We start from the raw sequence: 17,773 nt of genomic DNA on the forward strand, positions 1-17,773 counted from the left end.
TCAGTAGATAAATATTTTTAATTTTCAAGTAACAATAAAAACCTACAGCCAACAAATAAATAATTAACCCTTTAATTTCAATGAGTTAACAAAACAAGTCAAGAACAGTTTTTTGAGTATGAGACGGAAATGAAATAAAGAAGGAAAAATGTACTCACAGACTGCCATCCAGCTTCACAAGAAAACCTTGTTGGTCATACACTAGAGAAGGAAAAATAGACTAATTTAATACATCAAAAGAAATCTATCAGTTGATTATCTATAGGGCCCTTAAACCGTTTACATTAAAGGAGAATAAATATCTTTTTATGAGCACATCTGTTAACACTGTGTTGTCTCTAAAGATACTGTGGGGGTGATCTGTTTTAATGTAACTGCCGCGCCACCTTCTGGCCCAGAGTCTCAGGCACACTGTCGTAAAGTTGGGGCTTTTAACCAGGGGTGTTTGATTTGGAACTGATTTTCTTTGTTCAAGGCATCTTTTTACCAGATAAAACACGGCAAGGTAAGGTATTTATCAGTACAGTTACGTAGCGCTGTTGTTTGAAATATAACAACAAGCAAATGTGAGTTAGTACCGTACGTCAGTAGCCAGCTAAATGTATCACTACTAGCTGCCCAGTGCTCTGACATGTCCATAGGCTAACGTGACAACAAGTCAACTGTCAGTTTAGTAGCTGTCCAGCCCGGGACAGCCCGGTGCTGTGAGATGTGTCGGTACAGTATAATGTTAATGGTCAAGGTCATGTCCTGCCAATCATTTACAAAACAGAGCTAACGTAACCTCACTCTTCATTTTATTAATGGACTCCTGTTTGGCTTTCTTCTGCTTTCTTCTGCTTTCTGTGCTTTTTCCGTCTGACAGTTCAACTCCAGGGTCTACCATCACTACAAAATTAATCACAAAAATTGTCTTCAGCAGAGAAAAACATGGATCTCTCTTCGAAACTTCGTCAACCGGCGTGGTGTTGTCATAGAGACTTGGACATGCCGTAAATCAATCCAGTGTTGCTCAACCCAGTCAGGAAGTTAAAAAGAAGCTCCAAAGTAGCATATTGAATAACCTATACTAGTGCTAATAATCTAATCTTAAAATTGGGATTATGATCCAGCATCTATCTATACTGGAGACTTTTTCAAGATCACTTTTTAACTGCTCAGAGCCCCTTTAAGTTACACAACATTTTGTTGATGTTTCTGTTTACGGTGTCAATATACGCACATTTGGTTTTTGGTTTGTGTAGAATGTAGTGAAGTATTGTTTATCACTGTAAATAGATACTTCAGCTCTAAATAACTGTATTTTTAAAAAGAAAAAAAGAAAAGGAAGAAAAATAACATTTTTTTATTCATTTTCTGGTTTACAAGAAAATAAATTAAACTTGAACCAAAACTTCCTCACAGGAGCTTAACACTAGTTCACTCTTTTTACAAAACATTTACTTTCCTAGCTGTAATCCAAGTAGTAAATTAGGAAGCTGTTTTTTCTGTACTTTATCTGGGATAATCCACAGACCACATCCTCCACAGTTCTTGTTCATCAATAATGTATTTTCTAAATGTCATGACATTGGTTTGGCAATGAGCCATCCTGTGACCCCTTCCTCTATTTCCAGGTCTACCTAAATTTGAACTTGTTGATCAAAATAGTAAGATGAAATGGGAAGACTATAATGGGTCTTCTACTGTATTTATCATTAGACACTGACAGTAAAATAGAGACCACATGTAAAGACTGCTTAGTTTAACAGCTGATTACAACCAGATGATGCATCATTTTGTTCTGACTTCTTTCTCTTAATAGCAGAAAGAAGTGTTACAGTAATTGTCGTTACTTAAGATAAGAGTACTGCAGTTTTACCTTTACCCAGCATTTCACCATTAACAGTTTCTTCTTTTTAACTAGTGTGAGTAAAATTTTAATTGTACATCCTGACTTACATTTACATTGATCTTTTACACATCTTAACTTTGAGAAAAATCTGTAGAACAAAAGATTAAATAATACAAGTGAAAAACAAAAGTACTTCATGGTCCTCTGACACGTTTTTTTTTTTTACATGAAACTGGAAAGATTGGGCTCAGGAGTTATATGGATAAATTCACCACTTGTCAGCTCACCTATTGCCATTCCTGTTCAACAATTCTGCCAGTCAGAGCCACTGAATCACCTGCATTTTATGTAACAGACTATGTTCCTCCACCTTTATTCTTGCATCAAATTTGAACTTCTTACTGAGTTTGCTTGGTCTTTGCAGAATCGAATGCATTAGTCGCTAGATATAAAAGAGACACTAAGTTTTCTTCTGTACAGCGTTTCGTGAGTAAATCTGAGAGGTATTATCCTTATTAGTATATTTCTGTGTACTTGAATTCTTTTCAATGCAGATTGAAGAATATTACTTACTTTACAGTGTTTATTTGAAAAGATTAATCTAAGGCTGAACAGTTTGGCACATTCTAGTTAATGGCTGACAGAAGTTTACAGAGTCCATGTATGTATCCATGTACGTATCCATTAGTGCTGCACGATTTGGGGAAAAGGTGCGATTGGCGATTAGGTGGACAATATTGCAATTGCGATTGTGCTTGCGATTTAATAAAAAAAGTTGTGTCATGATGGGTCTACAGACTTGCTTGGTTATCATGGAGAAAAATCTGAATTGCATGTGCTGACATTGCGATTGATATTGCGATAACCTCTTTTGCGATTATGTAATTGCATGTGCTGACATTGCGATTGCGATTGTGATTGTGATAATCGTGCAGCCCTAGTATCCATGCATGCATGTGTGGGTTATTTACTTATTTTGAATTATGAGTTGCAGCTAAAAGAATTAAACAACAAATGACAAATTTAGAGACAGTGAAACAAAAAAAAAGAAAATGACATACAATTATTTTTAATTAACATTAGGTGAGTATGGTAAGTGACTGTAAATTAATATAGTGATTATTATGGCATATGTGGTTTCCTTGTTTCTTCAAGGATGTATACCATCAGACAAGCCTGTAAGATGAAGATGGGGCGAAACCTTATACTTGGTTTATTATGGCTGGTTTGAGAAGAAAAGCTATACTTATGATCAGCTAACAATAAAATAAACTTCCTCTTTGTCTGATTTCAATTAGAGAAAATCTTAACATTCAAAAACTATATAAACAGCATGAGCTTTGATGATAAAGATCCACAAAAGTTAAGAAAAAAAACTATAAAGCATGCATAATGTTGGTTACGTATTGTAAACCCAGGTTTTATGAATATAGGTGCAGCCCTCTAAGAATGTTTCAATTCAAACCTACTGGCTCCCCCACCTGGTAGTATTGATGCTGCTGCTGGTTGAAGTATCTAAAGACACTGAAGTTTTCCATGTGCTCACTTAAACTTAAAGGTACAGTTTATAGAATTAAGCAGCAATCCCCAGAAAAAGACTTGGTAGAAAATAATTATATATTCAGAAGCACGTTTGCATTAGTGTTCACCATAAATTGAATAAAAACTGTTTTAGCCTCAGCCTTCTGTGTCTCTACAAGAAACAGGTACTGGAGACCTCCATCTAGCCCCTCCATGTTGTCATAGTCGCATGGAAAAAACAAATAAGCAACAATGAAGGAAAGAGTGGCTGCTGTGAGGTAACCACATTAAGTTAGTTATACATTAGAGGAACTTCTGCTCCACTAAGGGGCACTGTTGCCTCTCATATTTTAAAATGAGAGCTGTTCAATCGCTATGTTTGGCTGTTTCATGTAAGGCCTCAGTAGTCAAGGTTCCATAAGTGTCTTCAGAAGTTACTGTTTCAATATGACAACATCAGAGGAGGATTAAAGATCTCACTGCAGTAGACTGCTTCTGTCTTCTTCTTTGCTCTCTGTGTCATGGAGCTAAAAAGAGCTGCTCAAACAATGAATTTGGAATTTATCTTTTTAAATACCTAGTGTCAAATTAATCATAACTTTACTAGTCCTGGAGGTAAGCAGTAATTGCAACAACCTGAATTATTTGGTTGCATGTATCTAACTGTTAGTCCAACAATCATTTGTAATTTATCTTTGGCTCGTTTATTTTCAGGTGCTTCCATACAGTAAGCATTTCTCTGAACCACTGTTATCAAAGTAAACACAGCAGCAGCTGTGGCATCACTTATTTCCATTAACCTGACAAATTATCATATTAACCTCTTGTATGATCAGCAGGTGGAACAGTGAGGAGGTGCTTTGGACTATGTCTCAAATTGACAACAACATTTTTGATAACATGTTAGTACGTATATTTCTACCCTTATTGTGACTTTCTCTGCTCTTTTTCATTGCATTTGCACTTATTTTGACGTGATGCAGTAAACCCTGTGAGTTAATTGGATCAATGCATTCTGTTTAAAAATGATGAATCCAAAATTTGTAAAAAATAGACACTGAATATCTGCAAAATTTATTGTCAGAGAGTTGCTACTGAGATAAACCTATTGTGATATTACATAGCAGTAGTTTGACTGTTGTATTTATCCCTTTCCCACACTGTACAGGATTTTTGTTCTGCAGAGTTTGAAATCTCTGCACTACTTCGAGCATATGATCCTGTTTCAGACACGTGGCCTGTGTTTATGAGAAAATAGGTTCTGTTGCTATAAGTTAGGTGGACATTGGTCAATGAAATGTGTCCTGTGAAATTCAACTGTCTGTTGTTACACAGATAGTATGACACATCAGATGAACACTCACATGATTTGTGGCTCCATCCTCGTAAGCTGATCCGCCCTGAGGAGTAATAGAGGAAGCCCAAGGCCAGCATGGAGCACAGGCCCAGGAGGAAGCTGCGACTGGGTTTCATTCTCATCTCCAGCAGGTATACATTGCACTTTCCAGACAGGAGCCTGTTTAAACAGATGATAAACGCATTAGACATGAACAATACACAGCATGTTAGTACTCAACATAATGTCTCACAGGGACTGAATTGCTTCTTCTCTGGATCATTCAAGTCAATTCAATGACTTTTTTTCAAAGGGTGACACTGAGCTTGGTAGGTAGAGACTGGTCATACATGGAATACACATGGTGTGCTCAGACACTGGTTGGCTGTGGTATAAGGGCTCATCTCAATCATGACAATGGTATTAACCCTTTTCTTTGAGGTAGTTTGATGATAATGCAGCCAATATTTTAACTACCTTGCTATCATACACAGTGTCCTTGATTAAGTAGAGCAAAATAATCAAGATGTTGATTTTGTAGAACTCTGTAAATGGCAGGGTAATGGGTTTCTTTTCGATTCATTCAAGAAAAAATTGGCACATGAATCCATACAGACTTAATCAGTGTTCTCCTCTGACATAATATCTTGGAAGTGACTCAAATAACAGTGACTCCTACTGCTGATACAGTCTGATAGTCAGGACAAAGTAAAAAGTACAAACGATACAGAGGTCAGACAAAAAAATCCCTTACTCCACCTCCACTGTTTGGGGTTCAGAGGCATCCAACATTCTTCCTGGGTTCTATTAGTTTGCAGAGGTATTGACTGGCAACAATGACCACATTTGTCCTGAGCGAGTTGGTGTTAAATAGCTCTGAAAACTAGATTTACGGGTCACAGTTTCTACAAAATACCGCTTCCTAGCAGCTCCTTCCTCGGGTATTAAACTTGAAAAGTCTTAAATAGGAAAAACCGCGACTTATCTTGTCTGAAGTGTATGTTTTGATTAATATTATGTTGAAGAACCAATAGAAAGTTGTAACGGAATGGGCAGGGGTGTAGGGTCAATGGACGGTTGTTTTAACCACTGACGTTAGGGTAGTTAATTTTATTTACACTGAGCTCAAGTAGAGCATTGTTAAGTGATGGGGTTTCAGCTGTAAACCATCGATGTGTCAGTAAATGCTCATAGACAGTAAGGACGTTTGTTTACCTTTTTTGCAGCTAGCAGTTAGCTAGTTCACCATGTTTGACTGTCACCTACAATAATGATAGCATACTAGCGACAGCCGTTATCTCAACGAGCTCCGCTTCTTACGCCAGTGTAGGCAGATAAGAATCACACTGTCCATAAACCAACATGTGAGTCATGACATGACATTTCATGACAGCAGGCATAACGATAGGACCAGCTAATCGTGAACAAACGGGGAGCTAATAAGCATGGCTAGCTTGCTACACTGGCCCACAAGCCGTTGGCTGTCTCTTACCAGACGGAGACCGTTAACGTTAATTTTCAGGTTGACCTCAAATACGTTGGAGTCTCGTGCCACCGCGTTGGCCACCAAGTATCGAGTCTGCATTTCTCGGCGTCATTTTTTTTTGAAGGAACATCCCAGAAGAAGTCTCAAGTTGCACTGAATATAATCAACCCACTTAAGGGGCAGAGAGAGTCGGAGTCCCCCTCCCCTCCATGCAGACTCCAGGCAGGCTTCCGAGTCGCTCCTGTCCACTGGCTACTGCATGCGCACTTCGCGGGAGCGCGCACTGCTCAAGAAGACGCCACCTGAACTTATTTGTTCTTTATAAATCGATAAAATGTGTCATAATACCAAGTACAGTGCCATCTCATTGAGGTTATTTGTAATTAATACAGGATGAAATATATACAGATTTCTAAGTTTGTTGTGTTGACAAAAAAAGAAAGAAAACTTTAAAAAAGTCACTTTATTAATGAAATAAACTTCCTCTCCAGCTGAATGTTAAATTATTTTCAAAAGTCTTAAAATTGTCTTCATTTTGCGGTTTTGACATATTTTCTCAGCACACATCTGATTCACTGATCAAAAGTCAATGTCACAAAATAATTTCTTAACTTTGAATTCACTTTCATCAGCAAGAAGCAAACAGTAGATTTATTGGACATGAAATAAGATATGTTTTAATACACAGTTTAACGCACCCTTGCATATACTTTGTATGGGTGCGGTACACGTGTAGTTCCGCTCACTCCTTCATACTTAAGCTTAACTCCATCAGGAACAGAGAAAGTAAACTTCTGGAGTAAACCAATTAAAAACAGAAACAGCTCCATCCTGGCAAGACTTTCTCCAAGACACACACGTTTCCCTAAAATGACAGAAAAACAAACACTCAAAGTGGCCAGTTAATTCTAGTTTGAATTAAAATCAAATTCAGGAAAAAGAGGTTTACCTGCAGAGAAGGGCATGAAAGCTTCTCTCTTCACAAACTTCCCCTCAGAGTTGAGAAAGTGTCCAGGGTTGAAGGCGTCTGGAGTCTCCCATTCAGTCTTGTCAAACAGTACAGAGTCCAGGACTGGCAACAGAGCCGTACCCTGAAAACAAGATCTGCTGGTCAACTTCAAGAAATACTTCATAAAACAGAATTTACTCTTTAGAGCTACACCACTCAAGTAATGAAATGAAAAAATGCACCTTGGGGATGAAGTAACCACCCAGTGTTGTGTCCTTGGCAGCCTTTCTGAGCGCATTAAGAGGCACAATGTTTCCAAATCTCTGGATCTCGTGGATGACAGCATCAGTGTAGGGCAGGTTGGGTCTGTCAGCCATGGTGGGCAGGCGGCTCTGTCCGATCACTCTGTCTATCTCTGCCTGGACTTTGGCTAAGAACAAGCAAAGTGGAGAAAGTAAAGCCACTGGTGGTTGTTGGGAAATTCTTAAATGACATCTGAATGCCTTCCGTGACTAGAGAAAACACAGGCATGTGAGGATTCCATTCTTCATAATCTACTATCAAGTCATCTATTCAGACAACTAATGTTTTGGACTAAGCTGTAAATAATGTGCTTTGTTTATGGGACACTTTAGGAACTGCAGTTTTTAGCAGTTTTTAGTTTTGATTCTAAACCTAATTTCTCAAGGCTAAAAGTTGCTCCTGCCACTGTTCTTCCTTTTGCACAATCACAGGGAATACGTCAGGTTATAACATTATGGGGGAAAAAAAGTTACTGTGTTTTGGGCACAGCATTGTTACATTTTGGGTCGGTTGGGTCATTATGAGTTTTGTTACATTTTTTAAAATTATATTTTAGGGTTTTTATTACATTTTGGGTTGTTGTTACATATTTGGCTTTAACAGGCCTAGTTAAAAAAATGACTTGGGTCTAAAATGCTATTGCTATCAGCACACTGTTAATTCACTGCACACGTTGCAGAGCAAACACATTTAATTTGTTTTTGGACTTGGTGGTAAAATGAATATGCAGGATTAAACTGACAATTTGCCTTGCTAATTTTTTGTTTTAGGGTAGAAAGAGACATGCTTTTATCACCTGTGTAGGACTGCTAATATAAACTTTTCAAACACACCTGCTCAGAGACACAATGCATTGGGTTAGTTGCTAGGTTACGATAGGTGTTGCTGTCAATATTAGCGATAATGTTTGAACTTTTACTATAACTTGTCATTGACAACATAACTGTCTCGGCTTGGATTTCAGCGTGTCTGGGTGATATCTCCACATGGATGAAGGAACGCCACCTTCAATTAAATCTATCCAAAACTGAGCTCATTGTCTTTCCTGCTTGTCCCTCCGTTCAACCACAGATCACTGTCCTGCTTGATTATAATCAACTTGTGCCCACAAACTCTGCCAGAAATGTGGGTGTCCTGATTGATGACCAGCTGACCTTTAAGGTTCATGCGGCCTCAATTTCACAGTCTTGTCAATATGCCCTCTACAACAACAAAAGGATCAGACCCTACCTAACGCAACAGGCCACACAGCTTCTGGTAAAAGCCTTTGTGATATCACGCATCGACTCCTGCAACTCCCTCTTGGCAGGCCTCCCTGAGTGTACGTTTAAACCTCTGCAGATGATCAAGAATGTAGCAGCACGTCTGGTCTTTAACCAGCCCAAAACAGCACACGTCACCCAGCTGTTAATCTCGCTTCACTGGCTTCCAGTAGCAGCCCAAATTATATTCAAAGCTCTTTTCTCTTCTGGCTTACAAAACATTGACAAGAAGCTCCTGCCTACCTGGAGTCCCTCTTCCAGGTCTACACTCTTCCTCACTCACTACGCTCTGCTTGTGAAAGACGCCTGGTGCTCCCAGCCCAGTGCATCTCCAAATCACTAGCCAGACTTTTCCCCTCTGTTGTGCCCAAATGGTGGAATGAATTACCTAACTGGGGACGATTGCAGAGTCCCTTTCTACTTTTAAGAGATGTCTGAAAACTCATCTGTTCAGGGAACACTTGAGCACTTAAGCTGACCCTTCTCCTCTTTGTCCCCAGGGGTAGAATGAGTCAGTAGGTGTAAGGCTCAGCTCTTATTGATTCTTCAGCACTACTTATGAATGTTGTTGAAGATTGAAGTATACTGTTGCTAAGTATACTGTGTTTTTTTTTGGCTTGATTAACCCCCCCCCCCAAAAAAAGGGCAGCACCTGCAGCCAAACTTGTAATACTGCTGTCGCACTAACTAGGTTTTCCTTCTGTCTAAATCCTTGCTTGTGTTGTACGTTGCTTTAGACATAAGCAACTGCGAAATGAAACTGTAAGTTGTAAACTGTAATTAAATACAGTTGCTGTAAAAATGCATATGCAACTGGCAAGAGAGGGGGCCAGTGAGGCCAGATTTTAAAAACCTGATGCCATGACTGATTCTAAAAATAGCCAAAAACAAAAATATCAAAAGATAGTTTGCATAAGGAAAAAAAATAGCATGGTAATTGTTGGCAATGTTTGTATTCTAATCCTACAGTTTAGCGCATAGGATCCCCACCAACAAAGCTGCAGTCTTGTTTCCTTACTGTTTTGAACTTGAGGAAAGGCAACTTCATTTCACCTACCCTGAATATCTGGGTTTTCTATGAGGAAAACCAAAGCCCAGAGCAAAGTGGTTGAAGTTGTCTCTGTTCCAGCCAGGAACAGATCCAGAGCACAAGCAGCTAGATTAGTCTCAGTGAAGCCCACAGTGTCCTCTTGGTGCTGTTTAGAAACATGGAGAGGAAGCAATACAGAATAACTGGTGGATTGAAGGTAAAGGCTTGAATAGTTTACACATTGCGGTGTATGCCACTTACATTCTCCAGTTCAATGAGAAAAGCATCAATATAATCCCGAGGATTGTTGCGGTCCAGGTCCATCTTGTGCCTTTGTACTTCCTGATCGAGAAATTCTAAGAGGCTATTGAATTCGCTGAATAGTTTATTGTGAGGACCAGGCAAATGCTTCATCAGCGCAGGAAATGACGAATAAAGCTATATGAAGTAAAACAGAGAAGATAAAGTTCTCAAAAAAGATATCTAAAAAAATGTCACTAATGTAACCATGAAAACTTGCTTCTACCTGTAAAGCAGTACTGATATCACAATACAAAAAGGGAATATTAAATATTTACCCACCCAGCCCCAGATGGAACCCTCCAACATCACAGTGTCTGCCAGATATTTCAGCATGAGCTGGAAGTTGTGGTCACTGTACTCAAACCGCTTCCCCATCACTAGTTGGCAGATGATGTTGGACACAGCTTTGTTGAAAACATTTGCTGGGTTGAAAGTGTCACCTGCAGGAAAAGAGTCCATGGTTAGACCATGCTACACAACTGAAGACTTAATACAAGGGGTGTGACGAGATCTTGCAAGATTTAATTGTGACAGTACTTCTCATTTCAGTGAAAAGCTGGTGGCACTGGTGCAGGGTAAAACCATAGACTGTAAAAAAAAAATGGTCGTCCGCTTGCTCAGCTCGAAGTGAGGTCTCTACAAAAACTGCTCCCCCTGGTGGCTGGCTGCAGTATAGGTTAGAAAATCTGGCTTTCCAGCCATTCCAGATGGGCTGTGGTCAAACTTTAAAAAATTAATACTCCTCGTAGAAATGTTTCTCACATCCGGTTGTTGTGGTGATTTGAAGATATTATTTGGCTGTCTTGTATTCAAGTCCTCTTTTTTCTGAAAAGTTTCGTTTTCATTTGTAATACAATGTTAAAAATAAGGCTTTACGTGAGGTTCAACAATGATTGACAGCTGCCGTTCTCGTGTATTTTTTCCGGGGATTGTAAAACATGTCGGAAGGTAGAGTCAAGAAGTGATTAGACTCTCGAAAGAAAAAAATAATAATTGTTTTTGTCACCCAGCTCCACTCAGATTCTCCCAGAATCCCTCACAGTCTCTACTGCGCAGACTTTGGCTGTAATTGCTACCAATGGCTGCACCTGAGACAGCGGTATTTTGGCTTCAAAACCGTACAATGATAAATGGCGGAGCCACGCTGTCCACTCTATAGACAGTCTATGGGTAAAACCTTATCAGCATAGCGTATCAGACTGTGAGCTATTCAATATTCTATTTGTGACCTGAGGGGGTAGTAATGCACCTTTGCAAGGTGGAATCCGAGTGCAGACAGCCCTCTAAAGAGGGATAGACAATTAAATGCTCATGCTAGGGTCATGCATGGATGCAAGTTATAAAAAGCATTTCATAATGCACCTGCGTTGTTTTCTGACTCTGTTTAATAAATAAGTCTGTCATTTTAGTATCCTTAAAAGTTTTATATTAATATTGTCTCTTCTCAGTCTCGTGAGCTGAGTGTATCATCACACCCCTACCTAATTTTGCTTATGATGAGTAAGTATTAAATGCATTTTTATATCACCTTTTTCCTTCTCTATCTCTTCCTGCAGGTGTCTGATCTCCTCACAGATACTCTGCTCCATCATGTTTTTGCCCAGGCCAAAGCTACGTAAGGTAGACAAGGCAAAGCGCCGCTGTCTCTTCCATGTTTCTCCGTTGCTCATGAACAGACCACCTAGACAGATGCACATTGATGAAATAGGATTACTGGCTCTGTGTGATTTGTTATTTTTTTGTGACACAAGTTATTGGAAGCATGAAAGATTGGTAAACCTGAGGATCCAGAGTAAAGTCGATCTTGGACTGCATCACTTGGTCGATCCACAAAGTTCTCAGCCTGTGTGATGATGGCTTCCTTCACTGCCTTGTAGCCAGACAGTAAAACCATCTTTTCCCCACCAAGACGGACACTGAACACGTTCCCATAAGTGTCAGCCAGCTGTGGAAAAGGATTTTACTGAAGAGATCAGATTTATCTAAGTCAATCCACTTTATCTCAACCAGTAAATAAAAACGTGTCTAGCAAATGTGTTAACTGTTTGAAAATATCTTAGCAGTTGTAAAGAAGGTCATTAATCAGCGCAGTACATCCATAGTATAATTTTTGAAAATGTGTCATAAAATAACTCAGAAATACACATTACCTTGGAGAAATAAACGTGAGGTTGTTTACTGTCCATACTCAGGATGTTCCCAAGAAGTGGCAAAGAAAAAGGTCCAGGAGGGAAATTAGGAGGGTTCCGATATTTAAGGTAGTCTGCTATTATTATGAAAATAACAAGGAACAGGAATAGACCCTTGAGGTCTAAACCCAGTAAAAAATCATAAAGCCACATTATCTCAAAGAGAAAACAGCAGCAGGACTCAGCTGTTGATCCGAAGCACTGAAGCTTCTGAGTGCAAGTTGACTCCTGATTATACAATGTAATGGTCGTTTTAAACAAAGACTACACACTTCAAAACATGAGTACAAAGGTGTGTGTGACAGTGTGGTTACATAACCAGGAGTAGACACACCTCTTTTCCTTTGTGTTGGAGGAGAGAGCAGAGAGGAAAGTGGAGGGAGGAGACTGATCTGAGGAGCAATGAGCTTGGAAAACAAGAGCAGGCTTTGTGGAAGTCTTTTCAGTGACAGACATGCCCACTTTTTTGAAACATAAGACTTTCAGTGGAGCTTAATGACAGAGAAAAGGTGAGCTGAAAACAGTCACAGAAGATACAGTGGGGCAAAAAAGTATTTAGTCAGCCACTGATTGTGTAAGTTCTCTGACTTAGAAAGATGGGGGAGGTGTGCAATTTCTATCAGAGGTACACTTCAACTATGAAAGACAAAATAAGAAAAAAATCCAGGAAATCTTTTTAAAGACCCACTCCTTTGCAGTGTGTCTGGGATCACTGTCTTGCTGGAAGACCCAGATCTTCAATGCTTTCACTAATGGAAGGAGGTTTTGGCTTAAAATCTTACCATACATAGCTCTCTTCCTTCCTTCTCTACCACAGATCAGTCCTCCTGTCCTGTTTGCAGAAAAACAGCCCCAAAGCACAAGGTTTCCCCTCATGCTTCACATTAGGTATGGTGTTCTTGGGCTGCAACTCAGCATTCTTCTTCCTCCAAACATCATGATTTGAGTTTTTACCAAAAAGTTCTATTTTGGTTTTATCTGACCACATGAAATTCTCCCATTCCTCTTTTGGATCATTCATATGCTCTCTGGCAAACTTCAGACGAGCCTGGACATGAACTGGCTTAAGCTAGGGGACACGCCTGGTGCTGCAGGATTTGAGTCCCTCTTGGTGTAGTGTTACTGATGGTAGCCTTTGTTACTTTGGTCTCTGCAGGTCATTCATCAGGTCCCTCCGTGTAGGTCTGGGATTTTTGCGCATCGTTCTTATCATTTTGACCCAACAGGTGAGACCTTGCATGGGGCCCCAGATGGAGGTATATTATCAGTGGTCTTGTATGACTTCTCTTTTCTTACAATTGCTCCCACAGTTGATTTGTTCACACCAACTTGCTTGCCTATTGTAGATTCACTCTTCCCAGCCTGGTGCAGGTCTACAGTTTTTTTCTTGGTGTCCTTCTACAGCTCTTTGGTCTTGGCCATAATTGAGTTTTGAGTCTGACTGTTCAAGGCTGTGGACGAGTGTCTTTTTTTGTCTCTCATAAAAAAGTGAACCTCTGATTAAAATTCCAGCCCTCTCTTATCTTTTCAAGTAGAAGAACGTCCAAAATCAGTGACTAAAAAAATACTTTTTTGATTCATCTATATATATATATATATATATATATATATATATATATATATATATATATATATATATATATATATATATACATATATATATATATATACATACACACATGGTAGGTGTGTGTGTGTATATATATATATATATATATATATATACACACACACATACACACATGGTAGGTGTGTGTGTGTGTGGGGGGTCTATTTACATTTATTACTTATGATACATAGATCTTGATGAGCTGATTTAATCTTTAAGCCTGTACTTCAGTACAATATTTTCAAGTTCCAAATACCAGTGATTTAATATTTTGTCCATGTACAATCTTTGTGGTAATAATCACTGTTATAAAGCACATATTATTGATTAAAAACATTTGAAGCAAATTACTGCTCAAATTGCACTCATTTTTTTGTTAGAAATCTCAGGCTTTTCATAACATTGTTATTTACTCCACATGGCTTATTAATAATTGTGTTTTAACAAAAATATCTGTGTTACTACACAACTGAAGGACAGTTAGAATATAAAATTAGTGTCACATTCACAAAGCAAAATCAAGTATATTAGAGCTATATTCACCACATTATCTTCTGCTGCAGACTGAGACTGACTCCACGCACTCCTGAACACGAAGAGCCAATAACTGCAAAGGAAGACTTATGGTGCGTTCGAGGCAACCCGTAACTAGTATGTTTCCCAGTTGAAATATCCGAGTCACGACCTGAAAGTGTTCCAGGCAATTTACGACTTCGGTTTGAATTCTGGGATGTAAACAAACCAGCATGGCAGAAATTCTAAGATTTATGCTTGGTCATTTCAATTACCAAAGGAGCCTGCAAGTTCTTTATTTAAGTGAAACGGAGGAGGGGAAACGGCGCATGAGGTATTTACATTTTATTTCACGGTATATGTCGTTATTTTAAAGTGTATTTTTTGTTGATTAATGCACTGAATGCCAGAGTTGCTGCCAACGTGCAATGTGTGAACATCAGACTAGAGGTTTACACTTGTAGCCCAGTGATGATAGCTCCCTCCCTCCCTCTCTATTAGCTATTTCGTGTTAGCGACACATTTGTCCACCATCTCAGACACATAACAGATAATAGTACATAATCCTGTGTGTAAATTGCGATTGCAATGTTCGAATATTCTTTACATTGTTGTAAAGTCTATTTCTCACCATGTGTCACGCGCAGCACCACCGCATCCATAGGGGCTGTCATATTGTTTTGGCACAGATTTGATGTCACAAGTCGTAACTCAGAGTACATCGATCTGGTACGAGTTTACAGGTCGTAAGTTTCGAGTTAGACTGCCGTTCCAGGGCATTTTCACGAGTTACAGGTGGGAAATATACGAGTAACGGGTTGCCTCGAATGCACCATTACTTTGCACAATTGGCATTCTGCTTTTGGGATGCCTTGAAATTCAATGACATCTGGTGGTTGTAGAGTAAGGTCAAACTCATGTTGAATGCACAATGCACAATAAAGAGTGTTCTTCCCTGACACTGTAACACTTTAGGTTTGGGTCCCAGTATATCCACTTGTCACAGAGTGGATCAGAGACTCAAATGCAGGACAACAGAGAGACACAGCTGACCAGAAAGTTAGCAGTAAGGAGTTTATTAAACAACCAAAGAACACAGTAAATAAACACTGGTTGGAGAAGAATACTAACTAAAGAAGTCGGGCAAAATAAGGAGCTACACAGGAGGCTACAAGACTAATTAAGGCTATGCTGAAATTAACTCCAGAAAGATAAACAGAAAACACTACCTCAGACTGAATGAGGGTGAGCTAGGAAACACACAATCGCATGACAAAGGACACAACTTAACGGACTAAAAATACTCAACAGACCCAACCACACTACCGAGCTCACACTGGAGAGTTAGCTGACCCAGAGAGAGAGGGGAAACAGCCTAAAAGAGGGGAGAGCATGAGGGAAGGCAGGCTGAGGAGGTGTGCAGGGAGGCAGGGGAGGCTACAGAGTTGAATAATCTGGAAAATACAAGTGGGACACCTGGAAATATGACATATATTGTAAAATTAAAGTAGCAGTTGTTTCCAACATTTTAATCCAATTGGTGTCGAATTACCTGCAGACTTGCAGAGTAGCCATCCACTTGTAAGCCCCTGCATCTTGTAATGTTTGGTCTTGAATCTCTGTTGTTGGTCTTGAATCTCTGTTGTATGAGAGTGGCAATAAAAAAGTTAGCTGGTAGCTTCCAACTCCTGAATCACTGCGTGGGCCTAGATTTATTCATAAGACAAGCAGTCATGACACATCTTGGGATATTCATCTTGTAGTAGTGCACAGAACTGAAAAAAAGTTACAGATCGGCCATATTTTTATGTCTAAAGAAGTTCAGGTTTGGTTAAATGGCATTGGGGATAATGCATCAACCAGAGCCTTTAATTTACTCCTGCCAATATTCATGTGTTAAAAATAAGGAGACTTTCTAGGGTGTCAGAAAAACAACCTATACAACCCTGTGTACTTAAGACTCTAGACTACTAATTAGTTGATGAAATATACAAAAAATGTTCTTCATGAATGTAAGATGTTTCATTACTACAACTGAGGTTAACCCAAAAAATCTAACTTAGTACCCTGAAATGAAATAACTGAAACTAGCTGCTATTTGCCATATCATTATGAACACCATTAGGCTTTACGTTTAGCTGCTTCCTCTGCATCTCCTTGATGACCATCACTATCCTTCATCTCCAGATAGCTCAAAATAATAGAGAAATTTAAATAGCTTTAGGTAGAGTCCAATAATCTGATACTGAATGTAATTTCTTTTTCATACCGAACTAAAACATTGCACTTCATTGTAAACATGCTCAGAAAATATGTTGACTGTTTGAAAATATCTGAACATATATATATATATATATATATATATATATATATATATATATATATATATATATATATATATATATATATATATGTACGTGCACATGCAAAACAAAAGGCTCAGGGCAGAATTGGGATTTGCCCTTACTTCAGTGACACTCTTTGGATCCTTGGCTGCTCCCATGGGCTTCCTGCTCAAATCTGCATGCCTGTCAGTCATCTACTTATTAACTCAGCAGTATGTTGAACATCTACCTTGGTTATCCAACCAAGATTGATGTTTTAGCCTTTGTGGTAGAAAACAGCTCAAACCAACCAGTGGGTTCAAGTTCGGAGGAGTACTTGCTCTGTTTGTTAATAGTGCTTACTTATCATGATGCCTTATGATCATTGGCCTCCATATCTTCCCTCATTCCAAACAATCTGTCCGAATATGTCTGCTCTGTAGGCTTTATCTCACTCCACCCTCAACTTTCACCTTTTGTCCAACATGTCACCTTTTCCTTCCAACCTCCTAAACATCATAGACCTTGTGTCCATTTGTAATCATGGGGTCATTGCTGATAGCTTTTGGGAGGGATGGTGAAGCCAGATAACAGAAAAATAGCCCTTGGAATATTATACTTCTTTAAAAGCATTTGATTTATAAATAAAGAGTAATAAGAATTGTTTAATTGTTTGTGACACTGTTTGTTTTAGCTACAAAAATACAAAATCTGCCTTTACTGGTTATGTGGTGGTGAGATGAAGATTTTTTACTTACCAAGAGGCCAAAGATCAAACCTTCTCTCTGAGTCAGGGTCAGTGTGGAGCTCCTGGTCTTTGGATTTATTAACAAGCTTCATAAGAACATTTTAATAATTGCACTTAAAAAATAACAACCTTTACAACTTTTTGTGCAGTTTCATATGGTGTATATTTTTCAAGTTTAGCTAGTTTAACGCACCCTAGCATACACCTCATATGGGTGTGGTATAACATTTATATACACTGCTCAAAACAATAAAGGGAACACTTAAACAACACAGTGTAACTCCAAGTCAATCACACTTCTGTGAAATCAAACTGTCCACTGAGGAAGCAACACTGATTGACAATCAATATTTCACATGTTGTTGT

At 38.9% G+C, this 17,773-nt stretch overlaps 2 protein-coding genes across 4 annotated transcripts in view; both read right to left on the bottom strand.

Moving 5' to 3' along the window:
• st3gal3a (ST3 beta-galactoside alpha-2,3-sialyltransferase 3a) overlaps positions 1-6,984 on the bottom strand; it is a 25,451-nt gene extending 18,467 nt beyond the window's left edge. The window contains exons 1-3 of one of the 3 annotated variants that reach the window (XM_074668132.1): positions 6,876-6,984; positions 4,720-4,871; positions 159-201 (exon numbers count right to left, since the gene is read on the bottom strand). In XM_074668132.1, the coding sequence (XP_074524233.1) occupies positions 159-201; positions 4,720-4,871; positions 6,876-6,883 (203 nt within the window). In that variant the 5' untranslated portion in view covers positions 6,884-6,984. Of the gene's footprint in view, positions 1-158; positions 202-4,719; positions 4,872-6,183; positions 6,454-6,875 lie in introns of those variants that run through there. The other 2 variants (XM_074668134.1, XM_074668133.1) reach the window with 2 other exon arrangements.
• LOC141788944 (cytochrome P450 2J4-like) lies at positions 6,867-12,775 on the bottom strand. The gene is made up of 9 exons (XM_074668131.1): positions 12,175-12,775; positions 11,804-11,969; positions 11,553-11,705; positions 10,304-10,464; positions 9,983-10,159; positions 9,749-9,887; positions 7,369-7,556; positions 7,127-7,268; positions 6,867-7,042 (listed from the first exon to the last, which is right to left on the bottom strand). Exons 1-9 carry the CDS (start codon positions 12,364-12,366, stop codon positions 6,867-6,869), a joined length of 1,494 nt encoding a protein of 497 aa, XP_074524232.1. The 5' UTR covers positions 12,367-12,775.
• Between the last annotated feature and the right edge of the window lie 4,998 nt (positions 12,776-17,773).

The sequence above is a fragment of the Halichoeres trimaculatus genome, unplaced genomic scaffold, assembly GCF_033239565.1.
Source record: "Halichoeres trimaculatus isolate MK-OKI-2021-1 unplaced genomic scaffold, fHalTri1.1 fHalTri1_scaffold_4, whole genome shotgun sequence".
NCBI lineage: Eukaryota > Metazoa > Chordata > Actinopteri > Labriformes > Labridae > Halichoeres > Halichoeres trimaculatus.